The sequence below is a fragment of the Ochotona princeps genome, chromosome 32, assembly GCF_030435755.1.
Source record: "Ochotona princeps isolate mOchPri1 chromosome 32, mOchPri1.hap1, whole genome shotgun sequence".
Taxonomy (NCBI): domain Eukaryota; kingdom Metazoa; phylum Chordata; class Mammalia; order Lagomorpha; family Ochotonidae; genus Ochotona; species Ochotona princeps.
Genome location: NC_080863.1, coordinates 11,894,452 through 11,919,792, shown reverse-complemented (window position 1 = coordinate 11,919,792; position 25,341 = coordinate 11,894,452). Strand labels below are relative to the sequence as shown.

The 25,341-nt window shown below is 37.7% G+C and overlaps 1 protein-coding gene across 1 annotated transcript in view; it reads left to right on the top strand.

The window, feature by feature from the left end:
- Nucleotides 1-25,341, top strand: part of LOC118759891 (cadherin-related family member 4-like) — a 98,337-nt gene that overhangs the window by 19,820 nt on the left and 53,176 nt on the right. Inside the window, exons 4-12 of the mRNA XM_058657439.1 lie at nt 1,658-1,752; nt 6,023-6,145; nt 8,391-8,494; nt 10,241-10,386; nt 13,094-13,276; nt 16,377-16,469; nt 20,817-20,828; nt 22,721-22,820; nt 23,948-24,093. Coding sequence (XP_058513422.1) covers nt 1,658-1,752; nt 6,023-6,145; nt 8,391-8,494; nt 10,241-10,386; nt 13,094-13,276; nt 16,377-16,469; nt 20,817-20,828; nt 22,721-22,820; nt 23,948-24,093 — 1,002 coding nt within the window. The remainder of the gene's footprint in view (nt 1-1,657; nt 1,753-6,022; nt 6,146-8,390; nt 8,495-10,240; nt 10,387-13,093; nt 13,277-16,376; nt 16,470-20,816; nt 20,829-22,720; nt 22,821-23,947; nt 24,094-25,341) is intronic.

The following is a 25,341-nucleotide window of genomic DNA, read 5'->3' as shown; positions in this document are numbered from 1 at the left end:
GAAGTTGAATAAGATGCCCAGTGAGTGTCCACTGGTCACAGCAAGGAGGCATTTGAGTGCTTCGGGGGACATTTCCCGTCTGTAGTAGAAACAAATAACTCAGTAGAATGGACTAGAAAGATTGAGTAGGAGGTAAAGGGAGATAAAAACTCTGGGTCTAAAGGCTAGGAGAGAGACAGATGATGGTTATATTGAGTTCAACAGGTGATTTTTTTTGAATGTGTTTACATGCTAATGAGAAGAAGGCAGCATTAAGGGAGTGTGTGAAGATAGCAAAGTGCCCTGGGACACATCGCACAACAAGCAGGCATCACTGTTTGTTACTGGAAGTCATCCTCTTTCCTTAGAAGAGGGGGCAAGAAGGTGCAAATACAAGCAGGTGTGGATCACATGTGGAAAGGTCCGCTAGTACTAGTCTAGCTGTTTTTGGTTCTGTGTTGGGTAATGTGAAAGATACTCCATGGAGAGCGATATGGAAGGGAGGAGAGAAAGAGAGAATAGTAGGATAGAAGTTTACTTAAGGAGACTGAGGATGCAATATTTTATCATTTAGTGTCCTTAACAAAAAAATAATTTGGGAGTGTGACACTTGGGATGGATCTTAAATACCTTCTGAATGTAATATAATTTCTTTTTTTTTTTTTTTCCACATTTTGAGTTGACTTCATCTTTCTGGCAATCATTTTTCACCAATGCCTGTCATTAGCTTTTTCTTTCTCTCTTACCAATAGTTTTCTGGATCATTCCTTTCTTGACAAAAGACATTGCGGTGAAATGCAAACTGAAGATTTTATTCGCTAAAACTAGTTGATTTTGTTTCATTTTTTTTTTAAAAAAATATTTAAACTTTATTATGATGTTTCACCGTCCTGTTCTGTCTACAAACATGCTGAGGTCAAATCTTTTTTTCTTGTGAAAATATTGGGCAGGAGACAATGTCTTTTATGCCACAACAATCTCATCACTTACTTCAACTACACAAGAAAAAACATAAATTGTTGGGCAATTTGTAAAGATTTCAAACTGTTATATCGTAGAACACTGGTCCCCTGATTATACGTGTGAGAAACAGAAATATTTAAAAGTTCCTATTGCTCAATCAAAATTCTTGCAAATTTGTATTACCATGCTGGGGTGACAGACAAGCACAAACAGGACACTGTAGCTCAATAAAACAATGACAATGGCTCTAAGCTGAATATTTCCTGAAGTCATTCTCCCATCTATGTTGCATTGCAAGTTTTCTTTCTTTCTTTTTTTTTTCTTGTTTAACTGGTGACTAAGGAAGTGGAAAACTTTGAGGAAGTGTAGGAAGGAGCAGCATCATCCACAATGTTTCTGTAAGAAACAGAATTCCTCTCTACCTGGTCTCGCCGGATGTGAACTTGGACCAGAGGAAGCTGGGTGATCTGTTATAGCATTCTCATGAAGCTAGTGAGACCACAGATAGTACCAGGAATTCAGAAAAGGACACTTGGGCAAGAGGGAGGATGGCAAGAAGCTCAAAGGAAAAGGACCACAGTCAGAAAAAAGAAAGTTTGCTGTCTTAACACCCTCTCTCCCATCTATAGTGAATCTTGTTCTGTTTTAGCATGTAAAAAGACAATGAATATGCGATGCACTTGAATTTCTGATACTTGATGACCTTGTTTTTCAGCTACCGTTGAACTCCCAGAGGACTTCCCACCATTTCAGTCCATTTACAGAGTGACAGCCACAGATGAGGACTTTGCCAATGGTGATCTGCTGAAGGTAGGTGGCATCTTGGATAAGATGCCCATGGCACTTCAGAAAGCAGAGTGAGCCTTTGAAGGCATTTTCCAAGAGTAATTAATATCAGTTGACACCTGATAAGCCTGCAACAAAAAGACCAATTTGCAAGTGTACGTTAAACTTATACAATGCCTTCTTATGAACGGTGGCTTCAGTGATGAGGATTGCTCTTTGGGCAATAGTCAGATCTTTTCCTCGAGCTCTTTCAATGACACATGTGAATATGATTATGTTTCTTGGTGTCTCAGTGTCATAATTACTAGGACTCCAGCTTTTGAGTGTCTTCTTGTTCTCCTAATTGACTCATTATTGTAAAGTCTCTCAGAGATTTGGCAAAATACAAAGAACCCATAAAGTTACATCCCGGAGGCTTCCACCATGCATCGGAGTACAAAAGTTGGTTGGGGTATTCTGCAGCTGCTTGTTAGCACATGTATTGAAATAGTTTACTATACACCAAATGGCTGTGGGACAATTGGGTGCTTGGGCTAAGTTATGGCTGAACCACTAGCGAGTGGTATGACTCTGGGAACTCACTTTATCCTGCTTGTCTGGTTTTCACAATCATGAGAGATGTCTTTTTAACCTTCCTCCTTCCTTTTACCCTCAGTATTATTTCTGTAATTGTCAGTCAAATACTCAAAATCCCTGTGGAAAGCTCCAAAAATATTTTGTTGTCTACCAGCCAATATGAAACTGGAAACAAACATGAGAACTTTCCCATTAGATGATGTCTTTCCAATAGATAAACAGAAAAAGATAATTTTTTTTTCTTTCCAATAAGAAAAACAAATCTTAGTCCATGTTGAAAATAATGATTGCCAGTTCAGTCATTTGCAGGAACTTGGTAGAGGCTAAGCAGGTGTGGGCATACAATTTAGTGTTTTGAGACCCACTTGTGTTGTTCAAGACTGGGGTACGTATCAGACTAACACAAAATATGCAGAAGGACTTGGACCTCCATTTAAATAAATTTTGCTTCATGTCAAGCTAAATTTTCCGTGTGTGTGTGTGTGTGTGTGTGTGTGTATTTAAAGACTTATTTATTTTTATTAGAAAGTCAGATTTACAGAGAGAGGGAGATACAGAGAGAAAGATCTTCCATCCACTGGTTCACTCCCCAGGTGGTCGCAAAGACCAGAGTTGAGTTGATCTGAAGCCAGGAGCTGGGCGCTTCCTCTGGGTCTCCCACGCAGGTGCAGGGTCTCAAGACCTTGGGCTACCCTCCACCACATTCCCAGGCCACAAAGAGCTGGATGGGAAGTAGAGCAGCCTAGGCATGGACTAGTACCCATTTGGAATCCTGGCACATGTAGAGCAAGGATTTTATCCACTGAGCTGTTGCGCTAGACTCTTTCTCAGATATTTTGTAGCTTGATGTACTTTTATATCTTCTCATTGGCGGTGGCAAATAAATAAATAAAAATCTATATATAAACATAAAATGAATCAGATTGCGTATTCAATTGTATTTGGGAAATTTTTAGTTGCATTAATTGGCTGGGTAGCAATATGTTTAGTAATATTTTATTTTTTTTGAAAGGCAGAGTGGGTGAGGAGAAGGCTCTTCTACTTGAAGGCAGCTGAAGTGTGGGTGTCCTGTGACTTGGGTGTCCTGGGAGAATGTCTGGATACACCTCCAAAATCTTCCCTGGCCAGGGCGGCACATTGAAGATCTAATCTCACGTGTTGACCACTTTTATTTTCTTTTTTCTCAGGATGTCTTCACTCCCTGCTATACTCTGTGTATTTGGAAAGCTGAGTTTGGGGGATGCTCAACTGCGAGGAGACAATCTTTCCTGAAATTTAAATCCTCTTTTTTGTAGTAGTCGGTTGTCAGGAGTCAGTACGTGGGAAAGATTCAGAGTGACTTGGTGCAGTGAGAAATGCTATTCTTGTGGAGATCCCGAATGCCAGGCAGTGGAGGGAGATTTGAAGTTCTTACAGACCTGGGACTTGAGCTTTGCTTCCTAACCTGAAATTTAGACCATGAATAGGCACGCTAGTAGCAATTGGTGCTCCATTGGCAGACAGACAGGAAGGGATCAGTGAGAAACTAGGTGAATCAAGCCGTAGAACGGTGGGTCCCACTGATTCTTTAATCTGATTATGAGCCAAACAGAGCAATGAAACCCCTGTGGACAAGCCTGGGAGCAGGGAGGAGTAAACAACCCAGCCCCTACCAGAGCCATGAGTGGCACTTGGGATGCTCTTTGGAGCACAGTGGCAAAGTCGCTGGAGGATAATGGCCCATATGCTAATACCAGAGAAAACCCAATCTGATACCAGACACTCATTTCTCTGGTCCCACCAGAAAAAATATCAACTTGGTGTACAACAGGTCTCATCCAAAATAAGTGTCAGCTGTCCCTAGATTTTGCTGCTAGAACATTCCAGCAAGAAGAGGAAAAATCCATGCCCTGCATGGAGCAAGTCCGGAGCAGAGCGCCAACAGAGACAGGAGGCCACCCTAGCCCTTGGATCCAGTTTAAAAACACAGTTGATGTTTCCCTAACCCAAGTTGCTGCGGGAACTGTGAGTGGGAGAAAGGCTGAGTAGGCAATGCTGTGTGCATGACACGGACCACAGCGGGCAGACAGAGGTGAACCGAGTGGCCGTTGAGGCAGAGACCATGTTAGGAGCACAGCACAGGAACCTGTGAATAGAGCTTGTTAAATGGAGTGGTGTGAGTGGAGTGGAGGAGAACCACACGTTGAGTTGGACCCATAGAATCAGCCTTATTAATGTTCCTTGAAGATACACTGGACCTACCACAGTCTAAGAGGGCAAAAGAGGAGAATATTTCAACAAAAACGCAAAAGAAACCTAAATCGAACCATGAGAAACCCAATGTTAAAATGGCAGGAACAAATCTTTACTGGTCATTGTTCATTCTGAACACAAATGGCTTAAACTCATTAATGAGAAGACAAAGATTAGCTGAATTACAAAAGTAGGAGCTAATCCATCTGTTTCCTACAGGAAACACAGGTCACCAGTAAGGATACATGGAAACCGAAAGTGAAAGGATGGGGAATACTATTCTAGGTTAATGGAAAGGGAAAAAATGAGCTGATGTATCCATTTTAATGTAACAAAATACAGACTTCAATGTGAAAAGCATTAAAAAGAAATGAGGAAGGACACAACATAATGACTAAGGAGTCCAGCAGGAGGAAATGATGAAAATACAAGTGTAGACACCAAGTGCAAGGGCAGCTAGCTCTGTGAAACAAACGTTACTGGATCTAAAGGGAGACATAGATTCCAATGCAATAATAACAACGGACCTGAACACCTCATTAATTCCACTGAACAAATCGATGAGACAAACTCAACAAAGAAACAGCAGAGATCGCCAAGACAACAGCATACGTTGACACAGGCTTTCATCCTGCAGACGCAAAACGCTCTTTTTTTTTTCATCAGTTCGGGAAGTCTTCTCCAGGACTGATGACCTCACAGGCCACAAAACAAGTTTCAGCAAATTAAAAAAAAAAAAGTCAAACCATGCATCTTCTCAGGATATTGTGCGTGCAGCTGGTAACAGCCAATCAAAAACACAGGCAGTCTAAACCAAAATAAACAAATAGGACTCCATCAAATTATAAGCTTAGAAAACAGTGTCATGGAAAATAATAAAATAACAATTAACAATGATTAAAAATAAACAAAAACCAGTATAGTGGAAAAATAAAAAGAGTCTCTCTCTCTCTCTCTCTCTCTCTCTCTCTCTCTCTCTCTCTCACACACACACACACACACACACACACACACACACAGTTACTCCTCTCCACCCACTTGGAGCAGTTGAAGATGCACAAAACCAAAGTGAGGAAGTTGGAACCCTTATCTTGATCTCCCATTGGGGTCTTGGGCCATCTTCTGCTGTTCTTCCAGATACATTAGCGTGGGGCTGGATTGGAAATGGCGTGTTGGATAATGAACTCTGATATGGGATGTCAACATCAAGGCAATGGTTGTGCTTGCTACGCTGTAAGAGTTTCCCCAACTTTATACTTTCCTCAGCCTTCTGAATATGTTAGATTCTAGGTTATTAAGCTGAAATTAATCAGTGTGAAAAAGGAATCTTTCTACATAATTTCCATATTCTTAAATATTAAGGCATTCAAACGTTCTCTTTCTCCCCATCCCTTTCTCTCTCTCTTTCTCCACATATATATTTAAAAATGTTAAATAATGTTTCTCATTTATTTTGGGATGTATAATATATATCCTATCTTTCTAGTACACCGTGGAAACACAGATTTCTGGACCAAAGAGAGGTGCCAAATGTTTTGACGTGGACCCTGTAACCGGTGTTGTTAGTGTGAATGGTGAAGATTCCTTGGATTTCGATGCTGGACATCATGTAATAGCTACTATTTCTACATAGACTAAAAGGAAATGATACTTTTCAAGTCTTCATGAAAAATTCAACAAATCATGTTTATTCTGTGTGACTGCTATGGTCTCGCACTTAACCAAAATCTTAATCCAAGATTATGTATGCTTTATTTAAAGACTTTATTTAAAGAGTAACAATTTATCTTTTGACTCTATTAAAAGAATTTTATGGAACAATTAAAACACCTTTTAATTAAGAAAAATGAAGTCAGTAAATTGACAAATTAAAAATGCATTCTTAAATATGTATGCATAGCAATTTTTCACATTTATATTTGATGTATTTACACAATGTATAGTAGGTTGGGCAAGTAGCATTTCCATATTTTTAATTGATTCTTAGTTCAGTTAGTTTGACCTCATGAACCACAAATCATTACATTTAAAATATGTAGAAAATAAAATTTAAAAATAAAAATTAAAATTGAAAAGCTTAAAACAATGAGGTGTCCGTTTTGAAATTCTTAGGCCACTTATACTTGCTCTCAGAACGTCAAAGCATTTCAGTTGTCACAAGAACGGCAGATAAAGGCTTTATGGGTCAATTTGAAACTAATGCAATAAGAAAAACAAGATCAACTTTTTTATTTTCATGAGAAACACAATTTGATGAGAGATGTTGGGTGATGATTTTTTTTTTTTTTGAGTGGAAAATTAAGGATTTGTTAAGCAGGAACAACCAACTGGAAACAAATCAGCTGTGAGGGTACTGAGATGATCTGTCTTCACTCTTATGAGCGTGAAGTTTGAAAATAAAGGAAAAGTTAATTTTAAAGACTTATTTATTTTTATTGGAAAGGCAGATATACAGAGAGGAGGAGAAGGAGGAGAGAGAGAGAGAGGAAGAATTTCCATCTGTAGATTCACTCTCAAGTGGCCGCAATGGCCAGAGTTGAGCCAATCTAAAGCCAGGAGCTAGGAGCCACTACCAGGTCTCCTAAGCAGGTGCTGGGTCTCAAAGCTTTGAGCTGTCCTAGACTGCTTTCCCAGGCCACAAGCAGGGAACTGGATGGGAAGTGGGGCAGCTGGGACACAAACCAGCACCCATAAGGGATCCTGGTGAGCCTAGGCTACCATGTCAGGCCCCAGGAAATGGTAATATTATCAATGCCATTATCATTATTTTTTTTCTGAAAATTCTCCTCATGTATTATTTGTGTAAGGTGGTTATAAAATTGAAGCAAGGGAAAATGCAAGTAGAAATAGAAAATTTACTGCTGAGTAGATATTTAGGAAGAAGAAATTTCATAGTTAAAGAAGATCTCTACTTTCAAACCGTGAAGAATATAAATGGTGGATGAAAGCCAATGAATTCTATTTAAATTCTAGTTTGGATATGTTGAGTGTTAGAGGATAAGAGAAAGCCCAGTGCTTTGTATCTTTTAAACAATCTGAGTGTTAGAACAACAGTATTAGATGAAGTTTAGATGGAAAAGAATTGGAGGTTATTCCTATGTACCAGGTATTTAAACAGTTCAACTCCATACCTCGCATCCCTCCCTCTCCCATCCTGCCTCTCTGGCTAGATTCATACATTCAACCCGACTTTCACTATGTCCTTCAAAACCTCTTTGGCTTTCCAATCCTTACTAACCACTTCATTTTTATTGTCACCCATTTAAGGGACTGAAGTTTGGTGCAGTGATTGAATTCTTGGATATCATAGGAGTTTACTGAAGGTCGATGTAAATCAGACTAATAGTAGATATTCTATTGCCTCAGTGGCTTTTCTTTGCAAAAGGAAACTTAATGATTTGGACAAATGATATCTTATGAGTGAGCTCTGTGGCAGGCTGTTGAGAGAATTAGCTGAGATCTGATGACACACTCAACACTTCAGTAACTGAATGCTTTGTCTTCCTAGGGCAAAGAGGAGTGTATGGTCATGTTTCTAGGATTTAGCATTAAGCAGTCTGCTTTGTGAGTGGTTTCAATGCATTGTGCTTCAGACATAAGCCTCAATTTTAATTCCATCTATACTTAGGCATACAGCCAAGTTGCCCAGATCATTGTGTGAAATTTAATGGCATGTAATATGAAGCTAATTGAAAATCTACAACTAATCCAGCTAAGGAAGAAAGCATATGTATTTCTTTTAAGTACCTAGGATAAAAAAAAAAACTGTAAGAAACACTGTAAAAATTGTGTGTGTGTGTGTGTGTGTGTGTGTGTATGGGATATTACAAAGTCTTTACAAACTTTTCTCTTAGGTTTTCCAGCTTGCACTGAGAGCAACAGATACAAGAGGTCTATTTTGCCAAGGGTCTCTAATCATCAGAATTCAAAATGTAAATGATGAGAAACCTCAATTTGAGTAAGTATGCCAACTACAAAGTGGGGTCATAGGAGAATGATTAAAGTCAACTTTTCACATCTATCACAAATAATAAAGAATGTATAACCACAGAAAAACTGTCTTCTTATTTTCTACTAAACTGTTCAACTATATTCATAATTAATGGGAAGTATGAGAACAGATTGAAAAGCAAAGTTAGAAGTAACCAACTTGGTAATACGACAGAAAGCTTTTGTTGTGTGTCTTTTGAAAAAGTATCTTCTGCTTACTTTTCCAAAGGTTTTACAAAGCTGTTATGGTGCTTTTTAAATAACAACATTAACTAATATTACACTTTAAGGCACGATTTAAAATGTCATAATTTAATTTCCATACTCTGCGAGTATAATTGTAGTTTTGAAAAATGTTTGCAGAACATAACTGCATGTAGCAATTTTTCTAACCTTCAGGAAGCAGGAATCAAATGTGCTTCCATAATCTAAGAGGAACTAAATATGCCAGACATGTGTGGAAACAAACAAACAAACAAAAAACTGGTAGTGCTTAGCCTACTTTTGGCTAAATTTTATCTTTACAGATGACTGAGGGGGAATAACTGATTGTTTCACTCCCCAAATTCTCTGTTATCTGAACTATGGAAGCAAATTTGGAACTTAATCGACACCTTCTGTGTGAAGGAAGTTGCTGTTTCTGACCACCTGTCTTTTGCTTTGAGAACAATTTTATGTTGCCTTCGTTCAATATTGCTTTTACTTATTTAGTAAAATTTAACACTGGATGTTACATGGAATAGAAACATTTAGAGAAACACGGCCCCCACATGCTTTGGCGTCGTGTGCTGAATCACAACGAGGCAGAGAAGAAAATGACGGCAACCCAGCTAGGAGGGCAACATTAGCAGTTGCCTTTTCTCCTAAATGAGAAATCGTGTTGGAGTGTGATGATACAGAATGCTGCTCCCCCAGGAAGAGTGTCACCCATTCACCTCCCTTTCTCTGTGATTTTATGTTCCTTGGGGAGATTTTTTGAAGCTCTCTCCTGATACCTGTGACTAAGTGAAGTCTTTGACCATGTGCCTTTTAGGGTTATTCATGACCTGTATCGGTCATTAGTAGTGGAGTGTCTTTTGAACAGCAGGAGCTAAGGTAAAGCTCCCCATGTGCAAACTACTGGGTCACCTGGTAGGTTATCAATACGTGTCAGATGCCTAGATGGAAGACAGAATAAGAAATTAATTTCAGGTTCAAAAATGGTGTGGACATTATCAGGGACCTTAAATGCATTTCTTAAAGAGGTGGGCAAAAACATTTATGACATTTACATGACAATAACTTGATATTTTTGAATAATAGATTGTTATGACACTGGACTGTATTTCATCATGTCAGATAACAAGATGAAAATGAATATACTTAGTCCCTTAAGTTCAATTGCCTCCTGTTCTATATAGTGGATATCTGAAATAATAGCTGCAATTATAAAGGTGTAATATTCCAATCTGTTATCTCTTATATCATAATATCTTTGATATGCATCCAAACACCAGAAAAATCTATGATTACAAATTGATGCCTATAGAAAAAAAAGAAATAAGTGTGCCTCACAAATGGGTTTCCCCAACATTTAGGTAGCTTTGAAATTCTTTTCAAGAACAAATATCATCAAAAATTAAGAAAAAAATGCCTTGCAGGTTATCATAATCTTGGTTGGAAGGATTTGCAAATTTGAGTCTTCAACCTTTCCATTTCTTTTTTTTCCCTTTAGACCATTTCCTTTGGATGTGATTAATGTAACTGAGAAGAAACCTGTGGGAGAAATGATAACAAGAGTAAAAGCAACAGATAGAGATGGAGTCGGCAGCATCACATATTCCTTTAAAACTCGGCAAGAAGTGTTTGGCTTGGATCCCTGTAAGTTATAGGAATGTCTACTTTGCTTAGGTGTTCTCCTATCTGAAGGCAGTGCCTTCTTTAAATGTTAGACTCATTGTGGGGCGTTATTTGCCCTGTTCCTCTTTATTGGAGTATTTGGGTTTGATTCCTGCCTCTGGCCAGCAATTCCCACTCCCCACCTATGTAAACTCCAGAAGGCAACAGGAATTGAGTCCCTGCCACCCATGTGAGAGAACTAGTTGAGTTCTTGGGTCGTACATTTGTCTTGACCTGGGAAGTAGTTAGTGACTGGTAATGCTCACTCTATCTCCCACTCCCGCATACCTTTTTCCTGCTCACACTCTCACATACATTTCAAGTAAAATGAAATCAAACTTAGATGGGTAAAGCTATCCTTTAAAAATAAAGTATGGAGAAAGAAACATTAAGCGCAGGTGGCATTTCACAATCACTGTTTTCTGAGCTGTTTAAGACAATCTTGTGAAATACTGATTACCTTGCTTGGATGACTGGTCATCACTTTTCAGCTACAATAATAGAAATTCTTCATGAAATCATTGTACACTGCAAAGAGGTTATCATCTGTCACAGTAATTTCACCTGTGGATACTCTGAAACTTTTTTTGAATAATGTGATTTTGGCTGTTTGGTTACAGATATATTTATGCTTCTATGGATAGGATTACTGCTTTGAAATATATCTTTGTCATACAGGAAATCACAGCCAAATAGGTTTCAACTAGAGAAACCTAACCAATCAAAGCTAGTTGAATGGTGTCTAAAGTTTTTCCTCCATGTTGGAGGATGCAGCTTGAAATTCACAAGGCCATACATCAGGAAGGGTCAAAGTCAAGGAGTTTAAGGGCAGACTTGAACTCATAATTATATGTTGGATCCCACAAGGATGAACTGAAACTCATTCCTTTTTTTTTTAAATGTATGTGTTTGTTTGAAAACCAGTTTTATATAGAGAGATGGAAAGACAGAGAGAAGTCTTTCATTTGCTAATCCATTCCCCAAATGGCCACAATGGCTGGAGCTGAGTTGATATGAAGCCAAGAGGCAGGAACTTCTCTCCAGCTCTCCCATGTAGGTGCAGAGGACCAAGTACTTGGGCCACTCTCTGCTTCCTTGCCAGTCCATTAAGTAGGGAACTGTATCAGAAGTGAAGCACCTGGGACATGAACTGGGGCTTGAATGCTGTGGTAGCAGTACAGGTAGAGGATTAGCATGCTACTCCATTGCACAGTCCCCCTCAGTCACACCTTCGTTCTTATCACCAATGACCTTGGTAGTGCAGGTGTATTGCAGAGACTAGAGCCTTTCATGACAGGCTTGGCCACATACAGCTTTTCTAGGAGAAGACCAGTTGAAGTCTAACCACAGCTGCTTCATGTCAATGGATAAGGGTAGGTCAGCAAAGACATATGCAAGCAACAAATTGGCTCTTGTTCCTTCCTCTTCCTCCCAGCTAGCCAACAATCTCCCCTGTGACCCATTCAAATCAGAAACATTCAAGAAATAGAGCTGTAGGAACACTCTTATTGGATTAGTCTCTTTCACCTTTGTGCCTTGTAGGTTTAGAGCTCAGTCATCAGTCAAAGAGACCGCATCTTACAGATACTGTTTAAGCATCCTCGTTGTTTCTGTTTCCCTGGCTGAATTTCAGCTGATAAAAACAATCTATTAAAGAGAAATATGTGAGAAGAATAAACCCATCTACGCAGGAGGAAGTGTATCCACACTCAAATATCCAAAATCAAACTATTTAGGAATAGTCCCACATAGTGCAAGGTCATCATACTGATCATGTAAGCATTTGGGATGATTTGAGTTCTGGAAGGAGTCGACAGTTCATGCATCTGCCTTCAAATGCAGATCTCAATGAGAAACAGCCTAGTATTATAGAAGAGTTTGGGGCTGGCATTGCAATGCAGCCGGTTAAGCCATTGACTATGACACCAGTATCCCGTGGGAGTGAGCTCAGGCTCATATGCTGGCTGCTGTGTTTCTGGTCAGCATCGTTGAAAATTTGCCCATGAAAGGAACAGGTGAATATTCCAGCCCCAGCATGCATATGGAAGATCTGAATGAAGCTCCAGATTATTGGTTTCTGGCTTTGTCCAGGGTTGTGGCCATTTAAGGCGTGAACCAATGAAATGGAGTCTCACTCTCTTACTTCTCCCCCATGATTCTGACTTTCAAATAAACAGGTGAATAAGTAAGTCTTTAAAAAGGAAAAGAACAATCCAGGGAAGGACAATTGAGGAGAAACAATTGTCTGGTGGAAGGTATGAAAACATTTGAGGTAGAGTCCCCGGAGATACTCCTAGAGTAAAATGGACACATTCTAGGAGGGCCGACAAGTGGTGGCAGAGATGAGTAACCGTTTCTGTCTGTCTGTGGACTTTTCTAAGTTTTATCCCTGAGTGTGTTTCTTATGTAGTAAGGTTGAGTAAGGTCAGAAAATAGAGGCAGCAAATGATTAGGGCTTTAATAGGACTTGATATTGATATATTTTTATTGTATCTAAAATTAGTGTTTTATTATCGTAGTTTAAAAATTGCATGTTTAATATTTTCTAAATAGGCATGCTCACCTATGTTTGAAAAGTCAGTGATTTATCAATTAGTGATTTTGAATGAAATATGCACATAAATGCCTGAGTATAAATACTTGCATTTGTTAGTTTTTTCATTTTATTTCCTTTTTTTTTTTTGTTTAGTTACAGGCATAATCAGTCTTCTTCGACCTTTGGATTTGGATGAATCAAGTAAGTCCAAAATGTATCCTCTGGAGGTTGAGGCCAGGGATGACGGAAATCACACCGGCACGTACGCATTCACTGTCATTGTGCAAAATGTAGATGACCCGATTTCCTGTGATCCAAGTTTTTCAAATGGAGCAGGTGGGTTACAAATTGATGTTATTGTCAAAATTCAAGGGACAATGCTATAGAAAATAAAACGTGAACTCTACTTAGGGTCACTTTTTATAGTTTTATATAAATCTAATAAACAAAATATCTAAATACAATTATTGCTATAATATGCTCCTAAACATAAGTAAATAGAATTACAATGAAAATTGAAATTTCAGTTATGTGAGTGACAGGGGAAATAACTAAGAAGAGAAATATTCCAAGTTTATTTACAGCATGAATTAATGGATACTTCATCAATGATCAAATATGTGAAAATCTAACTAATGAAATATAGTTTCTTTTTCTAAATTAACCAAAGCATAAGCAACTGTGGGGAAGAAAAGGCAGTGTTGGTCTAAGGTATAAGGAAATTAGCATTATTGGAAGGCAGGAATTTTGAATAACAGCCAAGAGCACTATTTTAGTAAACACCTATGAGTAGTTCAAAAATATATATCATGTTCTTTATTACTTTTTTCCTAGCGTTCATTTTTCAGAAATACGTAATATTTGTGGAGAATGCATGCTATGCAAATACTACAAATGGGTTTCAGAGACTTTTTGTCCCAAAATTAAATCATTTTTAATTTTCTATGTGGTTTTAAAATCTGCTTGGATTAAATATGAACATACATAGTAGTAGTAGAATTTGGGGAATACCTAAAATAAATGAGTAGGAGGCTGATCATAAGGTAATTTACATACATTTATGAATTGCTATCTAGCTATTAAAATGAGTTCTCAAATTAATAAGCATGAGGTGTTCACATGTTTTTTACATAAAAAATCATTATTTTGTAAGCATATGTACAGGAACTATAATCGATAATCAAATCCCAAAATGTCGTATCCATTATATTTTTGTACTCTGTATGTTGGTTGCCACAAATCAGGGAGAACATCTGATTTGACGTTTGTAGACTGGTGTATTTCACTAAGCGTGATGATCTTTGCTCGCTTCCGTTTTGTGGCAAAAGAAAGGATTTCTTTTTTTTTTTAAGATTTATTTTTATTTTTGTTGGAAAGTCAGATATACAGAGAGGAGGAGAGACAGAGAGGAAGATCTTTCGTTCAATGGTGCACTCCCCAAGCGGCCGCAAAGGCTGGAGCTGAGTCAATCTGAAGCCAGGAATCTGGAGCTCTTCCAGGTCTCCCAAAGGGGTGCAGGGTCCCAAGGCTCTGGGCCGTCCTCGACTGCTTTCCCAGACCACAAGCGGGGAGCTGGATGGGAAGTGGGGATGCCGGGATTAGAACCAACGTCCATATGAGATCCTGTCGCTTTCAAGGCAAAGACTTTAACCACTATGCCATCATGCCGGGCCCCAAGGATTCCTTTTTTATGGCTGAGTAATATTCCATGGGCTGTGAGCATCACATTTTCTTAATCAACATAAGTTGATGAATACCTGGGTCTATTCCACATCTTAGCTATTCAGAGTTGAGCAGGTAATCTGAGAGCAGACATGAGGATCTTAATTAATAGGCTAAACTTGTGTCCCTTTTCTAAGTTTCATTTTTTCAATGTGCTCTACTATTCCTTTTCAATGTTCCTTAAAACTGTTGTTTTAGTTACACAATTTTGACTTCTTGAATAAGAGCTATCATTACCATGTAAGTAGTCCTTGTTCATAATAGGTTTTTCAATTATATACATTATATTTAACATGATATGTAGATCTCAGTAGAATTAAAGTAGGTATATTCTTGAAAACTTTGATCAGAACTAAAAGTTTGGAGGCAAAATTTTATTACTGTTTACCCATGCAAACGTAAAAGAAACCATTCGTAATATGCTTAGGTGGATCAGTGTCTCTTTGGTATTAAATAATGACTTGCTCTTGTCCTTATGCCGTGCAAGGCACAGCCTTAATTTGTGTTCCATAACTCATCTTTATGTGTGTTTTTGTTTTGTATGAAGACCTTTGGCAAATATAATTGTTTAAATAGTTGGCTGTACTTGATATCTTACACATAATAGGATTTCCAAAAAACATCAGCTGTCTGGTATATTTTGCATAGACCCCACTGATTATGTCCGTTATTCTGGTTGGCACCTCTGCCTTCTTGGCCACCATTCATAGTTCACCTTACTTATCTGTCACGGTAAAATTCTCTCTACTTCTGTCCTTCATGTTTTTCTTTCTATGAAGAGAAACAACACAACTATAAGATGATGAAAAGAAATTAACAACAAACGAAGCAAAGCAAACATCATTACTTTCTTCTTCAGTTGCCAATTGCTGTCCACTTCATCTTTTCTCTATCTTCAGAAGTCATCACCTTTTTGGAAACTCAGAAATGTCAGCACACACACACACACACACAACACACACACACTCCTTTGAAGCATGATGTGCCTTCCAATATGCCAAATGACATACATCTATCTGAAATAGAAATTCCTGTGAACGGGACGTGCTCTTAGAGAATAAAAGAAAGGATAAGAAAGGTTTCTCGAGTCATTGCAATGAACCAGCCCAGGCAATTGATCTCTGAGCAGAATTAATCCTGAAACCACTTCAGAACAATGCGACGGATGCTCCGTGCAATTCCCTTCACTCTCCCCAAATCATAGTACGTTTTACACAGTACACAGGGATGTGAAGGAGGTCATGATGACCTGCTTTGTGCTAACACTTGGCTGAGCAAGCAGGGCCAGCTGGGGCTGCAGCAGGGCGCGATGTCCTCATCTATCAAGTGGACGATGGCTCTTGGGAGAGAGACAAGGTGAAGAAGATCTCATGTTTGTTAAAAATAGAAGAGCACATTTCTTCCTGACTCTGCTCTATTTTGGGGTTGTTAAAAGAGAGTTAAAAACTTCTAAATTCCAACAAAGAAATCAAAGTTAAGATCTTACTGTGCTGACTGTCGATTTTGTTCAAGACGCTAAGGAATTATTTGCTCTTCCACACACAGCTTCATGCCTCAATGTAGAACTATGAAACAGAACTGCACAGAATCTTTTAAGTATGTATATTGATGAGAAATATGTATCTGTAGATCACTCTTTCCCTCTCCCCCTACACAAGAAGCATTATCATTAAGATTATTTAGAGTACCTCTCATGATTTATATGTTTGTACAGGTGTTTCAGTGACTGTTCCTGAAAATACTCGAGCATCCACTCCTATATATACAATTCTTTCAAGAGATCCCCATGGACAAATGGAAGTAAGCTGTTTGCTTTGTTTCTTTTTTTTTCACTATCACCAATCTTTTTTTTTTTTTTTTTTTCAGATTTGATAGACAAAGTTTGTTTCCTAAGTGCTTGCTTCTCACTTCAAAAGCATTTTAAGTACAGGCACCCACACAGCTGAAGGAAGTGCGAAGGTTTATTCAGAGAGTGAGGGATACATGGGCCATGTTCACAGAGAGAGAGCCAGGAAGTGGAAGGGTAAGAGAGTGGGATTGTTACTTTTTGTCCAGCTGTGGGAAGAGAGAGAGCAAGACCAAGAGCCTGAGAGCCAGCTGTTGAAAGAGTGATGGAGAGTCGGAGGAGGCACGCACCCAAGAGAGCACTCCCTCTCCAGCAGGTGCTTTTAAAGGGGCTGAAGTGGGGAGCAGTTACACAGCAGTGCAACCAGCTGTCCCTCAGGTCCCAGGTAATGAAGGGTACACATCTGTTGACACACAGATGGGCAAAAAGAATTATACAGGCAGGGGAGGTGTGCATTCCAAGCCTGTGACCCTGCAGGAGCTGCCAAGTTAAGACTATGCCATGCTCACTTTTCAAGAAGCAGGATTGTCACTGCATTTTTTAAACATATTTTATTATTATACCTCAAATACAAAAAATGATAGACACAACATACAAAGTAAAATTATAAAGCAGCTTTAATACATCAAGACAATATATTTTATATCCCTTAAATGGAAGGTTAGTTCATCTTCTAATACCTATCTAATCAACAAAAATATTATCATAACAAATTGGCAAATAAAAACCATGACCATCATCATCAAAGAAAGGGCCTTTCACACAATTTGAACACATCATTTTTTAAAAAAGAAAATACTCCTGTTAACGGGACATAATATGATTAAACCATCAAAGAAAATTACTTTTTTTTTTTTTACTATTTTTCGGATTGACATTATTTCATAACAGCCACATCAATCACAGCAACAATAACAACAATAACATCAACAACAAATTGTAGCACCTTGTTAGAATAATGTGCCACTGAGTAAGCAACACATGCTTAACTAAAAGGAAACAGAGAAGTCTCTTAGGAACTATGATGCCATCGTATACTTCATGGGCACTTGATGAAATTTCCCACTGCATTTTTTTTACGGTGTTTGTTTTATCTTATGGTTGCTTTGGAATTGGGAAAAAGAATTTGAACCTTTGAATCCAGAAATCATGAGTACAAATGATGTGGATTAAAATTAAAGCAATGGATCTAGAATTGTCTGCAATCACATTGAAAAACTAGTTTTTACATTTGTTTGGTGTTTATCTGATGTCATTTACATACACTAATAAAAAAACACTTTTTCTGGGTCATGATTGGGCATATTTTCTTCATTATGTATAGAGTTTGAATAAAGGATATTTTAGAACCTTATGTTATTTCTGCTTTCTGCTATAATTCACAAGGAATAAAGAATCAATAAATAATAGATGACAAGTGCTTACAGCTTAAGAGAGGCTAAGGGAATATTTAACATAACTCATCACTGTTTATTCCAGAAACGTTTATGATATATATGACCTATAATTGAATTTCATTTTGTAAGAAGAATTTAGTTTTGTGATTATGTAATACATTGTAAATCGTATTAACACACTGAAATATACAACCTGAAATTTATAAATTCAGTCAAAATCCCCATAGACTGGACTGAATTTTCTTTCCTTTTTTTCTTCCCCCACTTGGTCCTATGTTCTGTATGACAACTGGCTTACACGCATCATTCAGGGTCGTGATTGGAGTTAAAGCGTGGAGTACAATTTTACAGACTTTAGTCCATATATAATTTTCCTAATGACCTAATTGTAATAAAGGTCAACATGCTAGGTTACATTTTGTAGCTCAAGTGAATTTTAGACTAGGAATTGAGACAGTATAAAGAAGCAGAGGCTTAATTTGTGTGCATGATGGGGAGCGGTAGTGAGTATGTGTGTTTAGGGTTTGCGTTTAGGATAGGATACGTGTAGGTGTGAGGAGAAATTTCACATAGTTACCAATTATGATTACATGTTCAGATGCGGTTTAGTCATAACTGAATTTTGTTATAACACTGAGATTTTGTTGTAAAGGTCAATAGGAAATAGAAACTTGGAAAATGGTCATTTTCAGAACACCAGAAGCCACAATCCCAAGAAACAAAGAAAAGACTTTTTTTCCCTTAAGTGCGTTTGAGTGGATTTTAGTCTGACAAAAGCCAACTTGAGTTGTTCACTTCATGTCCCTTAACATGCCCAACAAACTAGTCACCCTGTCTTTTAGAAATGGCATCGTACATCACATCTCCCAGGCTGTATTCCTTTTATTTGAGCCAGAAGCTGGATATAGTCCCTTTGCAAAATCCTTCTTGACATTGGTCCCAGGTATAAGCATGGGTGCTAACAAAGAGACATGCTGACACTGTGAAAACTCTTTGTCCAAAGCAATGTTTTATTGGTGCCATACTAAAATCAACGCAGAGATGAGATCAAATGGTTTCTTCCAAATAATTCAGTGCATGTGCCTCCTTTAGATACACCTCCTGAGAATACAAGTGGGAATGGCTTGGTTATATTAGAAAAGTCTGTAAAGGCAATGTTCAAAAGTAAACTAATTATAAAACCAATAGCAGCTATTGACTGAAAAAAGCTCTAATACTTATGTATAAAAATTATTGGAAAAGGTACAAGTAAAAATGTGGAAGAATGTGTAGATGGTGTTTGAAGTCTGGAACTGAAAATACATTCAGATTTATTTTATGGGCACTGTCTACACAAAATTAATTTTGGCTTAGGTCTTGCCAAAGAATTGCATCAAATCTGTCAGTTCAAAATTCATGCTTTTCCAAGAATGTATTAACCATGTTTATGTATATGTGGGTTTGTTTTTCTCAGTTTTTAATATTGAATTCTTCGGTTAATGCCACTGCCTACTTTACTTTGGATTCCCGTAATGGTGTTATTTCTAAAACCATGGAGCCACTTCTAGACTATGAAACAACTCCTAAGGTGAGACAAAAAAATATACCTATATACACACACATATGTATATATATATATATAAACTGAACATTAAAATAATGAAGTCCTTTAAATTTCCATGAATAAAAATCATTTTTTTTAAAAAATCACTTCATGGAATGAATTCATGTATTGCATTTTTATATTCATCACGTTCAAGCAAAAATCAATTTTCAGAAGATAAATCGTAAAAGCTATTTGATTCGTTTTAATTTTTCAATTAGAATTTATTGATGCAGGGTTTCTATTATTATGTGTGCTTCCGCAGGTAAGTATAAACGTTGAAGGACTCTCTGTACATTTAAAAAAGCCTACAACTTAAAACAGTGTAAATCAAACAGATGATACAGCTCAGAGGCTTGAATTACCAGGAGACATGCACTTCTCTCGAGTTGACTTGATGGTAGAGTTGGTTTCTCTCATTTCCCCCCCCCCCCCTTCTAAGTCTTGCTCAAATTTAAGATTTGCAAATATTTGGAAAGAAAAAAGAGGAACGAGGAGTTCAAAAAAGAAAACTAAACCCATCACTGTTTTTGACGAAACTGTTCCGGGAAATGCACCCATTTACATTTGCAATGTTTTCCAGTTTCTATAAACATTTCTCAATGTTTCTGATGGTGGGTTTAGCAGGTGTTTCTTCACCATCATCTCACCTAGCACATGCCTTTCTCAAGAGCAAATAGTTTGGCCAGAACTTTGCTCACCATGTTAGAGTTAAATAAAAAAAGCAAATAACTGTTCCTTCAGGTTTCGCAAGTCTGTTTATTATTGCAGGGTTATCTCACCCACGTTCGGCTCTTCTGGTTCTCATCCGTTTGGCTTCTTTCTTCTCTCATTGGTGCAGGGTTAAGTTTACAAAAATAAAAGTTTCCCTGACATTTTGGTTTGAATAGCACTGAATTTGCAGGTTAGAGTACAAGCAACTGAACATTAATCCTCCACAGGCTGGGTAGATTCTTTTATTTGAAATCATATTTATATCCTGCCGTGACATTTTGCTTATTCCTCCATCAAGTTCTTCCCACGTGTAACATTCCTTGATTTTATTGCGAAGTATCTATTACTTGATTGAGATTATATAGAACATCTTTGATTTTTTATGTCTATTTATGGAAATAGCAATTTGGATGAATGCTATATTGCTTTGAAAATTCTACAATCGCTACAACATAAAATATCTTCAGAAATCACACACACACACACACACACAATTCTTTTCATGTTGCAGCTCTTTGTTATGTATTTTATTTTTCTGATGGCTACTTTTGCAGTAACATCTAATAGAAATAGTAATGGCAAGCATCCTTGGCTTGACTCTGAAAGATATTTAAGTGTTCAAACTTGGTAAACACTCATATTAAGTAAAATATTGCTTTATGTCTAATCTGCTAAAAAATTACTGTCAGGAATTTGATGTTGACTTTAACAACTTTTTTCTCCATCTGTTCAGATGAATATAGTTTTTCTTTAATCACTAGTATTCTGAGTTACTTTCATATAATTCCTATTATTGTCCCATCCTGTGCTCTGGAAAAAAAAATCCCATACGAGATTTTTTTTTTCAATATAGATGGCTCTTTACATTGACTAATATTTTAATTTTATTTGGAGAGTTAAATCCTGATTGACTGTCTCTTTTTACTGGCCAAAGCTTACGTTTGTTTTTATTTGTGTAGTTCTCACATATGAGCTTCCTTTAGAAAGGAAGAGGGAGAAGAAGATGTGCAGGGAAGAGGAGCCACCTGGCTAGTTTTAAAGAATTGTCACTGCATGGAGAGTTTGACCTTTCCGCTTCACCAGGCATCACTAGGACACGACCAGCTTCATAACATCACTTTGAGCCTTGACGGTTCTTGGGACAATGAGTACTGTGGTCCTTCCCCCACCACCCAACACTTGATCTTGTTTTTCTCCACCTATCAATTCTACTATTTTTATATTGATGTACTCCTGTTGAATTATGGCAAAAGTATTTTACTCTGTCCACCAACTTGGTCTAAACTCAAAACTCCACTGGATAGACTTCCATCCTCACTGAAAGAAGTCAAAGCTCAGGAAATATTTCTTGGATAAAAACATGAACGCTAGCTACCGATTGTAAGTGCTGTGTTCAGGTGTGAAACACCATTGGTTCAAGGATATTTAATGTATTCTGTACGCTAAGTACTGTATGGTTACTCTTAGCCTGACTTCTAAGGCACCGCCTACTTAATTAGAAATAAATAGTTTGTTTACTTATTGGAAAGAGAGAGAGAGAAACAGAAACAGAGAAGCAGAGATCTTCTGTTTGCTGGGTCAGTCTTCAGACGGCCACAATGGCCAGGGCTGGGCCAAGCTTCCTCTCACGGTGGATCAGCAGGGAGCTGGATCATAAACGGAGCAGCCAGGACTTGCATCAGCACCCAAATAGGATGCTGGAACTACAGAGAGCAGCCCTATTGGCTATGCCACAATACCGGACCCCACACTTAATTTTTATCCAAAAACTTTATGTATCTTCTCTTGCCTTATAGATTCTTCTTCTAGTCTTTTCTGAAAAAAGTAATTTACACTTCGTTTCCTGAATAATAAGTTATTTCAATGGTCATATATAGTTGGTCATGTCAAATTTGATTAAATAGGTTGTAAACATCGTTTCATCCCATCTGTTTAGAAAGTCCTTCAGCAGAAGGCTCAGTAAGTACAATCCCATTGATCAAATACACATTGAAGATAGTTTTGCATATGCAATTGAACTATTAACCATAGAATGAAATGTTAAAAAGCCAAAAGATTAAAATGATTCTTTGGCTTTGTCAGACTTAGTGGTTGATACTGTATTAGATCACATTTCTTCACTATATTGTGTCATCAGAATGTTACACTTGAGTTTCAAATGTATCCATAATTAAATTTTAAAGTAACATGGCTGTTTAGCTTTGCAAGTGCTCTCCTAAGAAATTAAGATGAGGTTTCTCTTTAATTTGATTTTGTCCATTTGCTGCTTAAAGGTAGTGTATAAAAATCTGTTATTTATCCATGTTCACTAGCTGCGTAAGTGTGCGAGAGGACAACAGATGTTGCACCTGACAATGCGCATTCTTATGCTTCCAACTGTTTCAAGTGCTTTTCAATTTCACTTTTATAACTTTTTTTTGGGAAAAAGGGAAATGTTATACTCTAAGTTCCCTAAAAATAAATGCAGAAAGTTGCCACCCGTTCTGTTCCTCCTTGTTTATTTTAGCATTTCCAGTTAGTGATTTCTGCGAGAAGCCGGGAGGACCTGTCTGCGGAGTCGTGCACTGGCACCATTTGGATAAACATCCAGAACATTAATGATGAGACGCCTGTCTTTACGTAAGCAGTGGGTCATCTAAATATTTAAATGCTAAGATTAGACCACAGGAACATTTTTAGAGCAGGACAAATATCAGTACTTCACTTTTGCTTCCATTGTAAATTTATACATACATAAATACATATTTATATTATATACTTATCTATAAAATTTATATTTATCTAATCTATTTACATATAATATATTATATATTATATACATTCATGTATATGTGTATGTATTCAAAGTTATCTAGAGGGCCAAATACTATGAGCTCCATGTTCTTGCTCTTTTTACATGTACAAAAGTGCAACTCCGTTATAATTTTCTCTGGAAACTATGCAGTAGAATTATTTTTCACTGTATGATAAGAATCTATGGCCTCCTGGTTTCCTCTTTTTTTTTTTTTTAATAAACGAACCATTATAGAAATAGACATTGATTGATCCACATAAGGAAGTCAGTGTAGACATTCAGAGAATCAGGGGAAAGCATTGAATCGAAACGGTTCCAAACCTACAGGAGATGAGAAGTTCATTGCTAGAGTGTTGTAGTAGTTATTGATTTGTTTTTTGTTAGAAAGACAGTTGACAGAGAGGCGAGAGAGAAAGATCCTCCTTCCACTGGGTTCACTCCCCAAGTGGCTGCAGCGGCCTGGGGTGAGCTGATTTAAGGCAGAAATCAATAGTTTCCCACGTGAGACCCATGAGACCACGAGGTCTCCCACACAGGTACAGGGACCCAAGGCTTGGGGCCGTCCTCCACTGCTTTCCAAGGCCACAAGCAGGGAGCTGGATGGGAAGTGGAGCTGCCGGGATTAGAACCGGCTCCCACATGGGATCCTGCTGTTTGTGACGTGAAGAATTAGCCATTGAGCCATCACTCCGGACCAGTAGTAGCTTTTTACTAATCAACAGAAGTACTCAAGAAAGGATGAAGGTAAGACAAAATTTTATAAGAAGTACCCATCCTTTGATATATAACATAGCTCACAGAGGAAAGGGTTTTGGAGGATTTTCATTTAGGGCCAAGAATTTAAAACAGTTAAAAAAAAATCATGCGAAATTTTTTAAATGTGCTGCCAGAAACAGATGTAAAGAGACATTTGTTTATACTAATCGATACAAAAATCTGTTTTGTCCTACAGATACATACCAGACCAACCTATAAATATTTATGAGAATCTGCCTGTTGGAACCGAGATGATCAAATTGACAGCGACTGATAATGACTTAGGGGACTCAGTACATTATGAATTTATAGGAACCCCCAAAGAATTTTCCATACATGAAGGTAGAGCCGCATTTGTAGCTTATCTTTTTTTCCTAGCTAAAAATAAGCCCGATCATAACTTTGATAGACTGAAACAGTCTTTTTCAAAGATTCAGCTGTATATTTGACATGATTTTAGGAGGTAAAAATTGAGCATTCATTACTTCTCAGAGGTATGGACAGGATCTGTAGAATCTGGCTGCTGCCAGGGAAATCCAAACACTCACACCAGGGTTCCCTGGTTTGTTGCTGTGCGATTGTCTCTGAAGCATGCATTTTCCCAAGGAAAGCAGAGTTCCAGTTAGTGTACATTGAATGTGTATTCTATTTTATATGTCCTCCAAAGTACTCTGTCTATATAATCTCCCCTTTCGGTGTCTACTATCCTGTCTCCCTACAGCACACGACGCTTGGGGAGGAGTTCAGATTTAATCAAGCTCTTACAGCTGATGTCACCGACAGAATTCAAACTGTTACATTACAACACGTGCAAATCCAGATAATTCAAAAACTTAAAAATATGCCAAAGTAGAAATGAAATGAAATACAGAGATAACTGTGGAAGGTACACGGTGGAGTGTCTATACTTTAAATTTTATTTTAAAATACCTAAAGAAGCAAACAGCAATTGAATATAAAAAAATACCAAAAATTTTTTAAAAATCCAAGAAAACATTCTTAAAATAAGACTTGTAGCTGTGTATTTAAAGAGGTTCCTGAGTAAACCACTTCCAAAATGCCTGAAATCTGAGACATGTTGTAGCAACTACTAGATGGTATTTATTAGGTCAAAGAATAAGTCATTTATAAGAGAATGATAATCAAGCTATAAACAGACTCTTCTACAGCAACTTTTCCAAAGTCAACAGAGCAACATTTATTTTTTGCTTAAAATGATATTTCCATTTTATTTGAAAGACAGAGAGCTGGAGGGGGGCAGTGAGAGAGATCACCTCTCAAATACTTGCACATCAAGAGTTGGACCAGGTCGAAGGCAGAAAGTTGGAACTCTCTGTGGGACTCCCACATGGGTGACAAAGACCCAAGTACTGCTTTCCGTAGTATACATTAATAAGAAACTGAATTAGATAGCAAAGACAAAACGTGAAGTCAGGTGTTCCAGTAGGGGGTGAGACAATTTCAGTGGTGTCTTAATGGATGAGTCAAATGCCCAATTCCCAGAGACCAGAACTGTGGTACAACTGTTTAAGCTAGAGCTTGCCATGCTACCGCTGCTCTGCCCTTGACCCTGTTTCCTGATAATGCACC